Consider the following 17620-nt stretch of genomic DNA (forward strand, 5'->3'; position numbering starts at 1 on the left):
TTGTTCTCTTTATTGTCATTGCTGTGGTTTTCCCGGTGATTCCTGATGGGTGTGAGGCTGCATTGGGATTTGGGCAGGTTGGGGCAGTCCACTGGGAAATGCCTGTACTGTCCAGGCCTGGAGGTCACCCCAAGGAGCCCTGTAATCAGCTGTAATCAGCCAGTTCTGCCCCACCCCCACCCTCCCTGGGTATATCAGAGCTGGTCTGGCCCCAGGCTCTGTGGAGGCCAAGGGAGGCCCAGCTCTAGGCACCATGGGGAAGGCAGTGAGTGGGGTCCTGGGCTGGGGGCTTGGGGTGGGGGCAGGGTCCCAATGACATCTAATGCCTCCCTTGTCCCACCTCATCTCCCAGGAGAATTATGAGCTCTACTCAGTGGAGCTGGGGCCTGGCCCTGGTGGGGACATGGCCGCCAAGATGAGCAAGAAGAAGGCCGGCGGTGGGGGAGGCAAGAGGAAAGAGAAACTGGAGAATATGAAGAAGGAGATGGAGATTGTGAGCATCGGGCCAGGCGGCTGCGGGGCTGGGGACGGGGCTGGGAACTAGGCAGTGGGCAGGGGTGGGCGCTGGCAGGAGCCAGACAGCAGTGCCCTGTCGCCCACCTCCCAGAACGATCATCAGCTGTCAGTGGCAGAGCTGGAACAGAAGTACAAGACCAGTGCCACCAAGGTGAGCCGGCGCTGCTGAGGGGAAGGCACCGCAAGGGCAAGAGGGGGACGGGGACAGGAGAGCGTTAGGGGTTAATCTCAGCGAGAGACAGACAGGGAGGGGCAGAGACAGGGAGAGAGGAGCAGAGAGAGACAACAGGAGGAGAGACAGAAAGATGAGAGACAGGAGGGAGGGAGGAAGGAGGGGGGTGGGGAGAGGAAGAGGAAGAGGGACAAGACAGAGAGATGGGGGAGAGGGGAAGGGGGAGGAGACGGAGGCAGAGGGTGCATGGTGACAGGAAGGCCCTGTGACCTCCACCACAGCCCACCCCTCTGTCCCCAGGGCCTGTCTGCCAGCCTGGCAGCTGAGCTGCTGCTGCGGGATGGGCCCAACGCACTGAGGCCACCGCGGGGCACACCAGAGTATGTCAAGTTTGCCCGGCAGCTGGCAGGAGGCCTGCAATGCCTCATGTGGGTGGCTGCTGCCATCTGCCTCATCGCCTTTGCCATCCAGGCCAGCGAGGGTGACCTCACCACTGACGACAATGTGAGTGGTGGGCCCTGCAGGCCAGACACAGGATACAGGGATCTTCGGGACAGAGGACATTGAGCCTGGGACTCAGGACAAGGGGAACGTAGGATGGGGATTCAGAGCATAGAGATGCCGTTCTGAGTCGTGGACCCTGAGGGGACACTGGGATGTGAGACCCACCCAGGAACACAGGTCACAGGGGCGTGGGGATGAGTCTTGGGTGAACCCATCTTGGTGGAACGTGAAGACATAGGAATGCAATATGTAAGAATATGGGACTTGGGAAACAGAAGATATAAGACAAACTAAGGCCACAGGACACAGGGACATTAGGACTTCATATGAGACACCAGGGACATAAGGGACATGAGCCATAGGACACAGCACATGGAGAGATATAAGACACCAGACATAGAAGCAGACAGAGGAAATGGAGATGCAGGACAAAGGGATGTTTGATACACAACAGGGTCAGAAAAAAGGTCATGGGGACTCGGGGACATTTATGACATTGGGCAGAGGTTTGAAAAGTCATAGGACAGGTGACGTGGGATGGGGACTAAGAGGTACATAGACATGGGGACTGAGAATTTAGCATAAGGTCTGTGATACACAAGCACACGGATATGGGGACATGGGGACACAGGGACTATTGGGTGTAGGAGATGCAGAAGGTGGCACACAGATTGTAGAAGAGACAGAAACATGAGGAGTTATAGGACATGAACATGGCCATAACAGACTTGGAAGACACAGGAAAAGGGAACACATATGACCAAGGAACACAGACACGGGGACAAGCCACAGGAGATAGGACCATGGGAAGACCCAGAATTCAGGAGCCCAAGGAGCCAGGGCAGGAGGGACTGGAATGCAGCATAGGTGAGCGTGACGTGCAGAATCTGCTGGTGGGTCTCAGACCAAGGGAACAGTACCGAGGTTTCCTATAGTGGGAGACCACAGAGGTGACCCAAGGATTCCAGGGGCCAGGGAATGGGGCGTGGTCTTGGGCAAGGAGCGACTAAGGCCTAACATGTAACCCCAGCCCCTTGACTCCCCCTGCAGCTCTACCTGGCCATCGCCCTCATTGCTGTGGTCGTGGTCACTGGTTGCTTCGGCTACTATCAGGAGTTCAAGAGCACCAACATCATCGCCAGCTTTAAGAACCTTGTGCCCCAGGTGGGTCCCCAGGCCCTGCCTCTTCAGATTCCAGAAGCTCCAGACCCACTCAGGCAGGATCCTCTTCCATCAGGCCCACCCTGCCCTTAACTCTGACCTCCATATCTCCCCTAGGGCCTCAACTGTCCCCATGGTCACCTCCCCACATCCCTTTACACTCAGCAACCTTCACCCCGACCCCTGCCTGTTCTATTCTGGTGCCCCTGCTCCACAGCAAGCCACTGTGATCCGAGATGGGGACAAGTTCCAGATCAACGCAGATCAGCTGGTGGTGGGTGACCTGGTGGAGATGAAAGGTGGGGACCGTGTGCCAGCTGACATTCGCATCCTGGCAGCCCAAGGTTGCAAGGTGGACAACTCCTCACTCACCGGAGAGTCTGAGCCACAGACCCGCTCACCAGAGTGTACCCACGAGAGCCCACTGGAGACCCGCAACATCGCCTTCTTCTCTACCATGTGTCTTGAGGGTCTGTGGAGCCCCTTCCCACCCGTTCAGTAGCCACACGGCCTCCATGCTTCCCTTACGGTCCCGCTGGCTCTTCTGCTGTGTTCTGTGGCATGTTCCTCCCACCCCACATGACTGCCACCTCTCCAGGGCACGCTGACTCTATCACCTGCTATAACTACCCCATTCCTGCTGCCTCTGTTGTCTCCACACTGCCCCACCCTCAGTGCCCGCTGTGAAGCCCACCCCCACTGCTGCCTACCCCACCCTGAGCCCCTCTTGGCCCACTGCAGGCACAGCGCAGGGCCTGGTGGTGAACACGGGTGACCGCACCATCATTGGGCGCATCGCATCCCTGGCCTCAGGAGTGGAAAACGAGAAGACGCCCATTGCTATCGAGATAGAACATTTTGTGGACATCATCGCAGGCCTCGCCATCCTCTTTGGCGCCACGTTTTTTGTGGTGGCCATGTGCATAGGCTACACCTTCCTGCGGGCCATGGTCTTCTTCATGGCCATTGTGGTGGCCTATGTGCCTGAGGGACTGCTGGCTACTGTCACAGTGAGTGAGGAGGCCAAGGGGGTACAGGGAGCTGAGAGTCTGTCCATCTGTTTATTTATTCATCCAGGCTTCCACCTCCCGCCTTCCTATCTGTCCATCCATCCATACACCTCCCCATCCACCCTCCACTTTCCCATCATCCATTCACTCAGCATTCGCCTGCTTCAGGCCATGTCCTGGGCCCCATATGAGGGCTCGGAGATGGACGGGATCCTAGACGGAGGAAGCTGAGGTCCCCTGTCGGCAGCTGCCCGGTAACCAGGCCTTACATAGTCACATGTAGTCCAAGAGTCACCCAGAGGAGGCTCAGGGGTTCATTTACTCATTTGATTGTGCTCATAATAGAACATGCAGAAGCTCAGCTGGGACAGCTTGGAGTGTATCTGGGTGATTGGGAAAGGCAACCCAAGTAGGAAGCCCAGATTGGACAAAAGCTTGGTTTTTGTTTTGTTTTGTGTTTGGCAGAAGAATCTCCCACTTGAAACTCTGTGGCTGGTGTGAAGAACTCCCCAGCGCTCTGAGTGGAGGAAAATGGGACTGCAAGCAGGAATTTGTCCCCGTGTCTGAGTTTTTCACCTCTCCCCAGGTCTGTCTGTCCCTGACAGCCAAACGGCTGGCCAGTAAGAACTGTGTAGTCAAAAACCTGGAAGCAGTGGAGACCCTGGGCTCTACATCGGTGATCTGCTCTGACAAGACCGGGACCCTCACTCAGAACCGCATGACTGTGTCGCACCTGTGGTTTGACAACCACATTCACACAGCTGACACCACGGAAGACCAGTCAGGTCTGAAGATGGGAGGGGACGAGTACTGGGACAGGATCCAGTGGATGGTGGAGACCTGAAGGGATCCCGGGAAGGCTTTGCCTTAATGGGAAGGGGGTGGGACTCAGCTCCAGGTTTGTGAAGGAGCGCTATGTCCCGTTCACAGAAGGCTGAATATTGGGTCTAGAGACAGGGCTCTGATCTAGGGTCCCACTAGGCCTGGGGAGGCACTCCAACCTGAACGCAGGGGGAGGGGCTCGGTTCTGGTCTGGGAGATTCTCTCCCTGGCGCTGCCAGCCCGGGTGTCTGGTCTTCAGGACAGACTTTTGACCAGTCCTCGGAGACGTGGCGGGCGTTGTGCCGCGTGCTCACCCTGTGCAACCGCGCTGCCTTCAAGTCCGGCCAGGACGCCGTGCCGGTGCCCAAGGTGAGATACTGGGGGACCCGGGGTCATGCTGGGAACTTGGTGAAGCCAGGTTCGATCCTGACGATCGGTCCCCGATCCCAGCGCATCGTGATTGGAGACGCGTCGGAGACTGCGCTGCTCAAGTTCTCCGAGCTGACGCTGGGCAACGCCATGGGCTACCGCGATCGCTTCCCCAAAGTCTGTGAGATCCCCTTCAACTCCACCAACAAGTTCCAGGTGTGCAGCCTGAGCGCCCCGCCCCGCCCCCGTCCTGGCCCGCCCACTTCAGGCCCCACCCACAGTTAGGGCGGGCCTACGCCGCTGTCAGTAGGGCTTTTCCGCAGGGTCCTAACCATCCCTCGCCCTGCCCACAGCCCCGACCCCCCTATGGTTAGGTCCCGCCTACATCTAAGCCTCCTCTCTGGTCCCTCGCAGCAGGGACATCCCCTCTCCGAGAGAATCTTGGTATCAGGTCACCCGCGAGTAGTAAGCCATCAAATCCTGTTTCCAGCCCAACTCCACATCCTAATTCGGCTCATTCCTTGTGCTCTGAGCCTGGCCCCGCCTAGCCCTCAGCCTCTACCTAAGACCGGCCCAGCATTCAAGGCCTTCACCTTCTCTCTCCCCAAGACCCTTCAGGCCGCGCCCCGCGCCCCCAGCTCCGCCCCCATCCTCCGTGGCCGCCCACAGCCCCGCCCCTTCCCTGCCCACAGCTGTCCATCCACACGCTGGAGGACCCGCGCGACCCGCGGCACTTGCTGGTGATGAAGGGCGCCCCCGAGCGCGTGCTGGAGCGCTGCAGTTCTATCCTTATCAAGGGCCAGGAGCTGCCGCTGGACGAGCAATGGCGGGAGGCTTTCCAGACTGCCTACCTCAGCCTGGGGGGCCTGGGCGAACGCGTGCTCGGTGAGACTCGCCCTGGGTGGGTTACCCGGTGTGCGAGGAGGAGCTAGCACAGACCCTGTCCAGCCTTCCCGGCCCAGCGCTGAGCCTGCCCTTTCTCATCTGATCTGCCCCAGTCCACCATTCACCTTTGACTTTCTCTGTCTCAGTCCTGACCTCTGTCTAGCTTCAATTTCTGACCCAGTCTCTCCACTCTGGTCCTCACCCTGACCATCCTCCTCCTTACCTAACCCGTGACCCCATGATTTTTTTTCAGCCTTTGCCCCGACTTCCACTTTCCAGGTCCCCCTATTGACCCTTTGACCTTCCCCAGGCCCTGTCTCAACTCAGGACTCTCCCATCCCAAATCCTTGTCCCGACCTTCAGCCTCCTTCAATTTTTGTCTTGACCCCTTATACTTCCCTAACCCCTGCCTTGACCCTGGAAGGTACAGACTTGTGGTCCAATTCTTTTCCTCCCTCCCTCCCTTCCTCTCTTCCTTCCTTCCTTCCTTCCTTCCTTCCTTCCTTCCTTCCTTCCTTCCTTCCTTCCTTCCTTCCTTTCTCTTTACTTGCTGTGTGACCTCTGGCAAGAAATCTTCCCTCTTGTTGGCAGCAGCTTGGCAGGCTAAGGCAGGATTGCAAGTTCAAAGTCAGCCTCAGCAATTTAGCTGATCTTGTCCCAAAATAAAATTTTAAAACAAAACAAAACAAACAAACAAAAACAAAAGGCTGGGGATGTGGCTCAGTGGTTAAGCCCCCCTGGGTTCAATCCATGGTATCAAAAAAAAAAAAAAAAAGTTTCCTTCCCCAACCCTCAGTTTCCTTATCTGCAAGATGAGGGTGTGCCTCACAGAGTGGTTGCAGGAATGGATTCAGATAACATGCTGGGCATCCACAGGGGCAAGGTGCCTGGTTATTTTGCTCATCTCCTGGGCTTGCTAGAGTAGGGTCTGCCCAGGACTCCTCTTTCACTTCCCTATTTTCTGGTAGGTTTCTGCCAGCTCTACTTGAATGAGAAGGACTACCCACCTGGCTATGCCTTCGACGTGGAGGCCATGAACTTTCCAAGTAGTGGCCTCTGTTTTGCGGGACTCGTATCCATGATTGACCCACCCCGGGCCACTGTTCCTGATGCTGTGCTCAAGTGCCGCACAGCAGGCATCCGGGTATGCCACTGGGGAGCGGACCAGGCAGTGATGAGGACAGAGGGTAACAGTATTTGGGAATGTGGAAACCCAGTGGCAGTACCCTCCTGAAACTGGCTTGAATAGGATATATTTGTTCATGATGCTGAAAGGTTCCTAGGAATGTATCTTCAGGTACAGCTGAATCCAGATGCTCCATATTATTAGGAATTTGCTCATGTCTCAGGTATATGTTTCTCTCTGCTGGCTTTATTCCCAAGAAGTTGCTCAATTTGGATGGGTAAAGATGACAACCTGCCTTCTCACCCCCAACAGCTTTAACAGGGAGTTCCTACCTGTCCTGCCAGATTGGGTCACATGTTCATTCCTGAACCAGTCATCATGGCTGGAGGATAGCATACCTGCCCAATCTAGAAACCTCATTTCAACTAATGGTCTGGGGGACAGAGATGGTTCCTCAATGACAAATCAAGGGTGGAAGAGCCATTGCTGAGCAAATCATGCCCAAGCCCTTCCTCAGGTCTCCAAGGCCTTATAAGCTCTGGGCCTTGCTCCTACTCTGGGCTCATTCCTTAGCCCTTTTCCCCCATTCACACCAGTTGTGCTGTTCTTGCTTTTCCTCCAACAGTTCAGGCATATTCTCACCTCCTGGCCTTGGATTTACTCTCTGCCAGAAATACTCTTCTTAAAGATTTTTCTCACCTCCTTCTGGTCTCTGCTCAGATGTTACCTACTCAGTGGGGACTTCCCTAGGCACAATTAACCTGAGCCACCACTTCCTTCACTGAGCTTATTTTCCTTCCTCCTTCTAAACATGCCATATCACTTATTTATTTTGCCTGTTTACTGTCTACCCCACCAGAATGTCAGCTCCACAAAGTACAGGAGTACTTTCCTCACACTTGGTTGAATAAATGAGTGTATCAGCAGATGCCTATGGGGAGGACAGGGAGACTGGGTTGATCGAAAGGTGTCAAGGATCCGCTGGTCCCCCCACAGGTGATCATGGTGACAGGTGACCATCCCATCACAGCCAAGGCCATCGCAGCTAGTGTGGGCATTATCTCGGAAGGCAGTGAGACAGTGGAGGACATTGCTGCCCGCCTCCGTGTGCCTGTGGACCAGGTTAATCGGAAGTAAGTCCCCCTCAGCCCTCGCCATGGTTCTCCCACAGGCTCCAGCTGAGAGCCTCCCACCCCCTCTCCAGGGATGCCCGTGCCTGTGTGATCAATGGCATGCAGCTGAAGGACATGGACCCATCAGAGCTGGTCGAGGCCCTGCGCACACACCCTGAGATGGTGTTTGCTCGCACCAGTCCCCAGCAGAAGCTGGTGATTGTGGAGAGTTGCCAGAGACTGGTGAGACCCTGCTGACGAGGCCGGGCAGATGGTGGGGCAGGCCCTGGGCTGGCGTCTCTCTGACTCTCCACCCACCTGTACCCATGGCTTGCAGGGAGCAATTGTGGCCGTAACAGGGGATGGTGTGAACGACTCCCCGGCCCTGAAGAAGGCAGACATTGGCGTAGCCATGGGCATTGCTGGCTCAGATGCTGCTAAAAATGCAGCCGACATGATCCTGCTGGATGACAACTTTGCCTCCATTGTGACGGGTGTGGAGCAAGGTCTGGTCTGGCTAGGGAAGGGAAGGCCGTGTAGGTGCAGGTGGCAGTGGGCTGCCAGGAAGCTGAGGTGCCTGCTGTACCCCCACAGGCCGACTGATCTTCGACAATCTGAAAAAGTCCATTGCCTACACCCTGACCAAGAACATCCCGGAACTGACCCCCTACCTCATTTACATCACTGTCAGTGTGCCGCTGCCCCTCGGGTGCATCACCATCCTGTTCATAGAGCTCTGCACCGACATTGTGAGTCTACAGTCCCAACGCCCCACCCTACCCATGGTGCCACCCATGGGTGGACACATGGGCCATGGTCATCACATACACTCTTGGACACAGAATGACAGGACGTAGGCACACATCAACAGGTGGCCAGGAGTGGACATGCAGGTGGGCAGGCCTGGTCAGACACACAGGTGGACACTCAGGAGGCATGCAGAGACCATGGACATAAGGGACTCTTGGAAATCTGGACAGAGATGTTAACAGATATCTGGCCAAACATGGATCACAGACAGACATCAAAATAGATACGGACAGACAAACCCCTTCAAATAGACCAGCCATAGATACAGCCCCAAATGCAGCCAGGTACATGGCCACGTTGACATGCTTATTAGTTTAGTCTCTAGTCTGGCCCTGCCCATGGTAATTTACTTAATGTTGTCCTTATGAGCACTCTGTGAGATTATTCTATTGTTCCCATTTTGCTGATGAGGTCATTGAGGCATAGACTGGGCTTGCCGCAGGTCACACAACTAGTAAGTGGCATATCCGGGATATGAGTCTGGGCAAGCAGGTGCCCCAGGCCTGTGCACTTGATCAGTATACTCTGCTGCAACTGTGTCACAGGACCGTCAGTGTGGGGGGGGGGCAGGAGACACAGGGACACTGAGGAACTGAAGAGATACAGAGTGACAAAATAGCATGGGAGCAGGGACACACAAGTAGGGAGACAATTATAGAGAAAGAGGCTAGAGACAAAGAAACAGATGAGGAGACAGGAAGTAAGAAAGAACTACAAGGAAGCAGAGAGGCCCAGAATGAAAGCCCCCAGAGACCAGAGAACAAACTAGATGACAGAGAAGGAAAAGGAGATGAGCGAGGAAGGGAGAGAAGGGGAGGGGAGAGAATGCATGTGACCAAAGGACAAAAGCGGGCATTCTTATGGAGATGGACTCCAGGAACATGTGGCCAGACATGCCAGAACTCCCATGGGGGCAGCTGGACCCTCGATGTCCAGGCAGGTGTGGTCATGTGGTCACCGCAGGTCCTGACGCCTAGCCTCAGTCTTGTTCTTTCCAAGGGGCTGTAGTGGGGCAACTCTAGAGTATGGGGGACAGGAGCCCAGGCAAATCCTCAGCCCTGTTTTCTTCTGCTCCTGGCTAGTTCCCATCTGTGTCCCTGGCATATGAGAAGGCTGAGAGTGACATCATGCATCTGCGACCACGGAACCCAAAGCGAGACCGACTGGTCAATGAGCCCCTGGCTGCCTACTCCTACTTCCAGATTGGTGAGTGCCCGTGGGGCCAGGACGGGGCTCCCCAACTTGCTCTGGCTTGCAGTGCTTGTTTTCTGTGTCTCTCTGGTCCCCTTCTCTCATGTCAGCTCTGTGGTGGGTTCTTTTGGTATATCTTTCTTTTCTCTGTTCCTGCCTCTCTGCGCCTCTGTCTCCTGTGTTCCTAATGATCTCTCTTGGGGTCTTTGCTCTTCCTGTGTCCCTGCCTCTGACTCCATGTCTGTGTTTGTCCGTATGGACTGTTTCAACGTCTCTGGCTGTGTGTTCTGGACCTTCTTTGTGTACCTGTCTCCATCTCTGTTCCTGTCCCTCCTTGTGTCTCCTTGCCTGTCTTCCAGGTGCCATCCAATCATTTGCTGGCTTCGCTGACTACTTCACAGCCATGGCCCAGGAGGGCTGGTTCCCTCTGCTGTGTGTGGGCCTGCGGCCACAGTGGGAGGACCATCACCTACAAGATCTGCAGGACAGCTATGGCCAGGAGTGGGTGAGCCCCTTTTCCATCCTATTCCATTGCTCCCTCTTTCCCAGTGACATCCACCTGTGTGGTCCATACTCACTGCTCACACAGAACTGAGTTCAGCCACAGCATCCCAGGCACCCAAACTCTCTTCCAATTCTGGGGGAAGGGGCCTTTCCCAAACCATCTGTGGTTCTACGCCCCGCTCCGGATGCCCACACCTGCAGAAGGGCCTCTCCCTTCCCTAATAGAAGCACAGCATCTTAGGTGTGGAAGTTCTTGTCATTTTCCTTGCAATGTCCTTCACACTCAGTACTGGTGTGAGTGGTCCATTTCAATGAAGGTCTGGAGCACAGTGAGGCTAGACGTGGCTACCAGATGTGTTTAGTTTGCTCTAAAGAATAACAGAATACATAGGGTTGCTGGGAGGATGGAATGAAAATGACACACAGGAACAGCGGCTGCCTGGAGCTCAGTAGCTGCTCCCTATACAATTAGCTGCTATTAAAATTAGCTGTGCTGAGGAAAGGGATTGCATGGTGGCTGTACTGGAAGTGGGGCATATGCCCTGTGTTCCCTAAAGGCCCTCCTGGCCACTTCCCTAATTTTGCCATCAGCCTGCCCCTGGAGTCAATGGACTTTGCAAATCCTGCCTCGAAGTTCCAATTTTCTTTTCCTCTTCTTTTGGTTGCCTGAGAAATCTGTCTTCTCGGTTCACTGTGAAGCAATCTAGCCTGGCCTACTGTGTCAAGTTGTCCAAGCTTTGCTAGATTCTCAAACCTCCAAGATGCTGCATCTTTCCCTTCCCCAAAGCCCAGTCCCTGATGTGAGGGGAAAGGTGCATTTAGGGCTCAGGACCTTGGTGCCCTGCGGAGGCTCTGTGCTGGGCTCAGGCTAATTTGTCTCCTTCTTGTCCAGACATTTGGACAGCGCCTGTACCAGCAGTACACCTGCTATACTGTGTTCTTCATCAGCATTGAGATGTGCCAGATCGCTGATGTCCTCATCCGCAAGACACGCCGCCTCTCTGCTTTTCAGCAGGGCTTTTTCAGGTGTCCCTAGCTGACCCCAGCCCCCATCCCATCCCCATCCCTGGTCACAACTCCCATCAGACCCTGATGAAGGCTCACTAAGCCAGCAAATGCCAGTACCACTGGATACCCAAACCTTCCTATCAGTTGACCAGTTGCTCTCCCATGTGCCTCTCAGCTGGCCCCTGAATACCCAAACCTTCCTATCAGTTGACCAGTTGCTCTCCCATGTGCCTCTCAGCTGGCCCTTCCGTGTTTCCTAAAGGGCTGATGCTGACAGGGCCAGCTCCCACTATTGGAGAGGCCTGGGCTGCTCCAGTGTCAGATGTGTAAACATCCCCTGTTGCCTCTGACAGTTGACCTGCCTTGACCCAGCACCCTGTTTTCCATCTGGTCCCTGAGTCCTGTTGGTCTATCTTCATCCCAAGTCTGCCAATCTGAGCCTGTTTCATTCTGCCCCACCTGCAGGAACAGGATCCTGGTGATTGCCATTGTGTTCCAGGTCTGCATTGGCTGCTTCCTGTGCTACTGCCCCGGAATGCCCAACATCTTCAACTTCATGCCCATTCGGTGAGGGGTGGTGAGGTGTAAGCAGAGGGATGGGGACACAGACCTTGGGATGGCCTTCACCTTGCCATCTTGCCTGTACTTTAGGTTTCAGTGGTGGCTGGTCCCCATGCCCTTTGGTCTCCTCATCTTTGTCTACGATGAGATCCGGAAACTTGGAGTTCGCTGTTGCCCTGGGAGTGAGTGTGGAACTGGGGGGATGAAGGAGGGGGCTGAAACATTCTCAGAGGTGCTGCCCTGACTTTGATCTTCGACACCTGACCTCCAAGCCCTCCGTATCAAATTGCAATTTCATAACCTCTGAGGCCATTGTTCCCTCTGACAGGCACCCCCAGCTCTGAGACTCCTTTCTCTCTCTCTCCCCCAGGCTGGTGGGACCAGGAGCTTTACTATTAGAGGGCAGGCTGCCTTCAGGCCATCCCTGCATCCAGCACAGGCCAGTGAGCATGGGGCTCACAGGACCTTCTGGAAGACGACCAAATCATCTGTATAATCAAGAGTCCCAGCCCTACCCATGTCTGCTTCTGAGCTATGGCACCCCAACCTTAAAGGGGCTCTATTCACTACTCTTCCCCACCCCAAGCTCCCTTCCTCCTGGGGAAGCAGTCCCTAGGCACTGGCTGCTCCTGGTGAGATGTGCTTGTCCTTGGGACACCAGGCTGGGCAAGAGGGCTGCCTGGGACTCTTCGTTAAAAACATATATTATATTTAATAGTAATAAAATAATCCCCACATTGGCTGTGCTTTTAATTGGTGCCAAGTGCTGTCTTAAGTGTTTTTCATCAGAGCCACTGACCTCTCACAGTACTACGGTACAGGGACTATTTATCAGGGTTGCAGTCTCCTGGGCCTAGGATACAGCCTGGCAGATAGTAGGCATTCAATAAACCTTCCTTGGAGGCCAGAGGTGGGGTAGCTCAGTGGAAGAGCACTTGCCTATCATGCACCAGGCCCTGGGTTCAATCACCATCACTGAAAAACGCAACATAGAAACCAAAACAGAAGAACCACCTCATCCCCCAAATCTTCCTTGGGAAAATCATTTCTAATTTCCTTGCCTAAGTTTGCAAAATTTATAGGTAAGTTGGGATGTGGCTGCAGGCGCCCTCTAGAGATGGCCTTTAGCCACTCCAGTACACTGTGTCTGGGCTTTCTGTTCCCAGCACCACTTCTCCCTCCTGGGAGCTCCTGATGAGAGGATCCAAATTTTCCCTGCATTAAGCACCACTGTCCCCTGCCCTTAACAGGGTTCTGCCCTCATTCTTCCTGCTCACTCTCTTTGCCCCTGCGAAGGTCAGTCCCCCAACCAGCTCCTCATCTGAAGTTAACACCTCCAACTGCTGGAAGCACCCGTCTCCACCTCCCCTGCTGGCCACTGCTCTTTGCTTATCTCTCTCCCCTTTTTATTATGAGTTTCTCTGCCTGGGTCCTGGGCTTCTTCCTCTTCACCACAGACCCTGATGACTTCAGTTCTGTCTCTGAAATGATGCCCACATACGGGGTAATGACCAGGGCCTGTTTCCCAAGCCTGTCTCCATTTACTGTTCAATCTCACTGGCAGCACCACTATCTCATCAGTGTGAATCCTCCCTGGGAGTGCTGGGAACCTCTGGGGGAACAAGTCCCAAACTTGTGCTATTCCAGACTCCTCTGTACCTTTCCTCATCTCTCATCTCCCCACTGTGTCCTCTACTGATAAGCAGAAACATGGCCCATTGGTCACCGCCATTTCTCTAGCTGGCTTCTAGCCTCAATCCTCCTGCCCTCACCAATTCTGTGCTGGTCCAACTCTGGCCTCCTGGCACGTATCTCCCTCCATACAACAACCAAGCACAGCTTCCTAAGCTAAATTTAACCCTGTCCTTCCCATTCCCAGAGCTCCCCATGGGTCCCCATTTCCCCATTCAATTCTCCAGTCAGCCTCCAGTGATCTGGTATCTGCCAACCTTTAGTGTCACAAGCCCCCCTGAACTTGTTCCAGCTAGTTCTTGGGTTCTCAGAACATCTACTCTGCCCTACCCACATCCTCTCCACAGAGTCCAGCCTACCTCCAGGGTGGGTCAGACAACTCCTCTTGGTCTCCAAAAACCCTGTTTTCCCTTCACAGCTCTCATCACTGCAGCCAGGCTCATGGCGATCTACTACTGCCCAGGCTTCTCCATCACATCTGACCTTTCCAGCCTGCGCTCCCCTGACCTCAGCCCTAACCACTCTACTCTCCTTCATCCTACATAAGAAGGGATTATTTCAGACAGCTGGTTATTTCTACAATCTTCACCTATTTCAGTTAGTGTAAAGGGCTGGACAGGTCATGAGAGGGAGGTGTGGGAGAAAGTAACACTACCACAAAAAAAGCTACCCAGATGGGCTGTGGGTGTACCCCATTTTCTTTCCTCATTAAAACTGAGGTGATCAATCACTCCCAGCCCCCAAGAAACCTGAGAACTATCTTAGGCCCTGAAGAAGGGTGGGGCTACAGGGTGGCTTCCTCATCTGAGGGTAAATGCACACTCTGAAAACACCAACTGCTATAGCAGGGCTGAACAGAGCCATCCTTTCCTAGGACTGAAGTCAAGTAACACGTAGGTGCTGTAGGCTTGGTGGAGGGTGAAGGCAACTGTCTCATCCCAGTGGGAACACTAGGGCTGGGGAATACTTTCCTGAGGGGGCAGGATTTGCATCAAGCTTGAGCTTGACATTCAAAGGTCCACTTCTGGTATATGTCCCTCAGGGAGGGCGAGGAGGTAGGGCAAAGAGCTGGTCCAGTGGACCAAGGCAGGGAGTGTTGGTGGTGGAGGGTGGCATCTAAGACAATGTCCAAGCTGGTGAGTTCCACTGCTGTGCTATTTTGCTGTTGCTAACCCTTCACTCCACCCTGAAGACTCAGGCTAGGATTTGACCTGAGGGGCACAGGACTGAGTCAAAGCACCAAGAAATCAAAATCAAACCCACTTATGCCCACCCATGGAGGGCCTCTTTTTTTTTTTTTTTTTTGATACTGGGGATTGAATGCAGGGGTGCTTAACCATTGAGCAACATCCCCAGCCCTTTCTATATTTTATTTAGAGACAGGGTCTTGCTAAGTTGCTGAGGCTGGCTTTGAACTTGCAATACTACTGCCTCAGCCTCCCAAGTTGCTAGGATTATAAGTGTGTGCCATGCGCCCACTTGGATTAAATGATGTTAAGAATTTGTAGAAATCAACCCAGGGAGAAACTCCAGAGAGATCAAAGGTCAAAACCAAAGGTCACTCTTTATGGCACAATGAGAAGCCACAAATTGTTGTAAGCAAGGAAGAGTGACCTAGCAAAACAGGTTACAGACTGAAACACCACCCCCCCTACAGGCTGTCACTTAGAGGATGGATTGGAGGATGAGACTGGGGCTGGGAACCTTAGAGGTAACTAGCCAGGGAAGAGTCCAGGTGGGAGAGGGACCAGTTGAAGGTGTGAGGAGAGGAAGAGGAGCCCTCAAGAGCCCTCTCTTGGATTCTAGCTCCCCTCTATCAACTGTTCCCAGGCCTCTGTGGCTATTCAAAGGTCATCTATTTTAAGCTCTTCATCTATACTTGAAAACCAGGAGTCTAGGAACTGTGAGGACAGAGGAAATGTCAGAGGACTGACTAGCATCCCAGCTTGTCTGCCTGGTTCCAAAGCCAGAATAAGGGTCTCTAGGACCTAGGCGGACATAGTATAGGGAGACAGTTCTTGAGAGAAACAGAGGCAGAAACAACTTTCCAAATACTGTTTACTTCACTAAAACAACCTGGAGAGAGGCAGGGAAAAGGTCACCAGTCCTAGGAGTGCACATTGACAACGGCGACATACAGGGCCAAAGTGCTGAGGGCTAGCAGCCCTGTTACCACTGCTCGGGCCAGCAGTGCTGTCCAGCTGCCCAGGGAGCAGAGGTGGACGAAGGTCCTGTGGGGAAACATCACAATGAGGAAAGGAGACCAGAAAACCCACCCTCATTTGGACCCAGCCTCAAAGCCCCCTGAGCTCACTCCATGACAAAGGCCTTGTAGACACTAAGGAACATCAGCAGGAGGACAGCTGGCCGGAAGGTATGGTACAGGTCATAACGTGTTATCATCCAGACTTGGGCAGAGGCAACGATGTAATGGACCTGACAGGAGGGAAGCAAGAAGTTGGGGCCAGGCCTTGGGGAGAGATATGGCCACCGAAAAAAGGTATATGTGGCACTGAGAGCAGGACTGCATACCAGACTGATGTTGGAGTCAATGCTCATCTGGATGTATTTCCAGTCAAACTCAATACCCCGGGCTCCAACCCAGAGGGGGATGCAGCTGAAGAAGGCAAAAGGAGGGATTTTCTGGTACCCAGACATCCTTGATACCCAGACTGAGGCCACCCCCTCCCCCAGCATCCCTGTCCACCCAAGTGTCCTTTCTTAGGATAGTATGGGGTCCAGGCTGCTACACACACCGGGACATAATGAGCTCGGCGGTGGCCCAGCCCAGGGCAGCAACCATGATCTTGTACTCCCCCTTGCCGGCATTCCGGGACATGACAAGGTTTAGGCCTATTAGGTCTGCCACATCCACGCTGGCCTTCATGAACTCCTGTGGGTCAGAGGTTGAGGCGTGAGTAAGGATAGGGCCAAGTAGCCCCGCTTGTGCACTTCCTGTCCCACCCTCACCCTACTCACCCCAATGAAGTCATAGATGCCACCTTCCCAGGTGGGGAAGAAAGTGGCCAAGAACAGCATCTGAGAACAGAAGGCAGAAAGGTCACCTCAAGGTGAGGGGGGAAAAAAAAACACCTATGTGTTTTGTGGGAAGTTAATGTTCCTGTGAAAAGCGGGACACTATAGATTCCAGGGGTCTTTCTGGGAGAGAGTGGCAAGATCACAGGGCTACGGGAGATAGAAGGTAGATGTCTGTGTCTGTGGGGGCTGGGAATTCACAGGGGGTATAAGGTCTAGAGGTGCTGGGGTGGCAACCCAGGAAGTGCTACCAGCCGCGTGTGACACGCGGCGGGGTTAGTTATCTCTCTTTACCATACCAAAAAACCTCTGTGCCAATCCTACAACCGAGGTTTTCTCAATTTTTACCGAAAAGTGCTAAGAAAAAGTTGCTTCAAGACCTCATCTCCGGTTCCACCCCTTCTGGGGTCCATACTCCAAGGGACCTATGCGGAGTCCTGAAAGCGATCCCACGGTGGGGTTTGGACAGCGGCAGAGCCGGGTCCCTGGGTCTGGAGAGCGTGGGGGCCAGACACGTGGGGTCCGGGCGGCCCTCACCTTGCATAGCTGCACAAAGAGGTAGGTGACCCCGGCCTGGACGCATTTCCAGAAGGCGTTGTACTCAGACCTGGAGAAGCGGGCGGTGAGGGGTCGGCCTGGGCCCCGCGCCCTCTCCGCCCCGCGCCCGCCCCGCACTCACAGGCCGCTGCACTTGTACGTGATGAAGTAGGGGAAATAGGCGAGGGCGAAGCAATTCCCGAAGTGGAACAAGGTCATGTCGCCGGCCGCCCGGTCCCGCCCGCGCGGGAGTCGCCAGGCGACCTATTCCGACGCGGGTCTCTCGCCTCCACCCGCGCTCTCGCCGGGGTAGGGGCCTGGCGCCCACCTGACTGGACTGGCCGCGGCCCGCGCGCGGCCTTCTGGGAGCAGTAGTCCGGACCCAGGCGTCGCGCGCCGTGACGTCAGAGCGCCCGCGTCCGGATCTCGCTTCCCAGGGTTCCAGAGTGGAACGCTGTTGAAACACCTTTTCGGCCACGCTGCGCGCGGGTCCCCGTTTCCCATAAGTGGAATCCGGCTCAGAGCCCAGAGGCAACCTTCGTCCGTGGGCGGACCTGAAACCCGGCCTAGAACCCGCCGTGACCCACGCAGAGAGAGGGGCGCA

At 54.6% G+C, this 17620-nt stretch overlaps 2 protein-coding genes across 4 annotated transcripts; one reads left to right on the forward strand and one right to left on the reverse strand.

Annotated features, from left to right (window-relative positions):
- Nucleotides 1-253: 253 nt before the first annotated feature.
- Atp4a (ATPase H+/K+ transporting subunit alpha) lies at nucleotides 254-12150 on the forward strand. Of its 2 annotated transcripts, none has more exons than XM_026391210.2 (22): nucleotides 254-265; nucleotides 353-493; nucleotides 608-667; nucleotides 989-1192; nucleotides 2243-2356; nucleotides 2571-2823; nucleotides 3095-3363; nucleotides 3950-4148; nucleotides 4445-4554; nucleotides 4636-4770; nucleotides 5247-5439; nucleotides 6408-6583; nucleotides 7562-7698; nucleotides 7770-7920; nucleotides 8015-8183; nucleotides 8272-8426; nucleotides 9570-9693; nucleotides 10038-10183; nucleotides 11075-11208; nucleotides 11656-11757; nucleotides 11842-11933; nucleotides 12122-12150. In XM_026391210.2, the coding sequence occupies exons 1-22, from the start codon at nucleotides 254-256 to the stop codon at nucleotides 12148-12150; spliced, it is 3105 nt and encodes a 1034-aa protein (XP_026246995.1). The 2 variants fall into 2 exon arrangements, with proteins under 2 accessions (XP_026246995.1, XP_026246996.1); XM_026391211.2 differs by having other exon boundaries at nucleotides 7770-7893.
- A 3337-nt stretch (nucleotides 12151-15487) lies between these two features.
- Nucleotides 15488-17386, reverse strand: Tmem147 (transmembrane protein 147). 2 transcript variants are annotated; one of them, XM_077793151.1, is made up of 7 exons: nucleotides 17159-17386; nucleotides 17017-17086; nucleotides 16423-16482; nucleotides 16200-16336; nucleotides 15976-16060; nucleotides 15758-15879; nucleotides 15488-15674 (listed from the first exon to the last, which is right to left on the reverse strand). In XM_077793151.1, the coding sequence occupies exons 1-7, from the start codon at nucleotides 17233-17235 to the stop codon at nucleotides 15551-15553; spliced, it is 675 nt and encodes a 224-aa protein (XP_077649277.1). In that variant the 5' UTR covers nucleotides 17236-17386; the 3' UTR covers nucleotides 15488-15550. The 2 variants fall into 2 exon arrangements, with proteins under 2 accessions (XP_077649277.1, XP_077649278.1); XM_077793152.1 differs by lacking the exon at nucleotides 17017-17086 and having other exon boundaries at nucleotides 17159-17236.
- Between the last annotated feature and the right edge of the window lie 234 nt (nucleotides 17387-17620).

Source organism: Urocitellus parryii, chromosome 15, assembly GCF_045843805.1.
Source record: "Urocitellus parryii isolate mUroPar1 chromosome 15, mUroPar1.hap1, whole genome shotgun sequence".
In the NCBI taxonomy this organism is placed as follows: domain Eukaryota; kingdom Metazoa; phylum Chordata; class Mammalia; order Rodentia; family Sciuridae; genus Urocitellus; species Urocitellus parryii.

Coding starts and splice junctions, on each gene's coding strand:
- Atp4a (XM_026391210.2), top strand. Junction 4,555..4,635: donor ACGCCGTGCCGGTGCCCAAG/GTGAGATACTGG, acceptor CCCCGATCCCAG/CGCATCGTGATTGGAGACGC. Junction 8,184..8,271: donor TGTGACGGGTGTGGAGCAAG/GTCTGGTCTGGC, acceptor GTACCCCCACAG/GCCGACTGATCTTCGACAAT.
- Tmem147 (XM_077793151.1), bottom strand. CDS start 17,235: ATGACCTTGTTCCACTTCGGGAATTGCTTCGCCCTCGCCTATTTCCCC. Junction 17,087..17,158: donor ACGTACAAGTGCAGCGGCCT/GTGAGTGCGGGG, acceptor CCGCTTCTCCAG/GTCTGAGTACAACGCCTTCT. Junction 16,337..16,422: donor GCATCTATGACTTCATTGGG/GTGAGTAGGGTG, acceptor TCTGACCCACAG/GAGTTCATGAAGGCCAGCGT.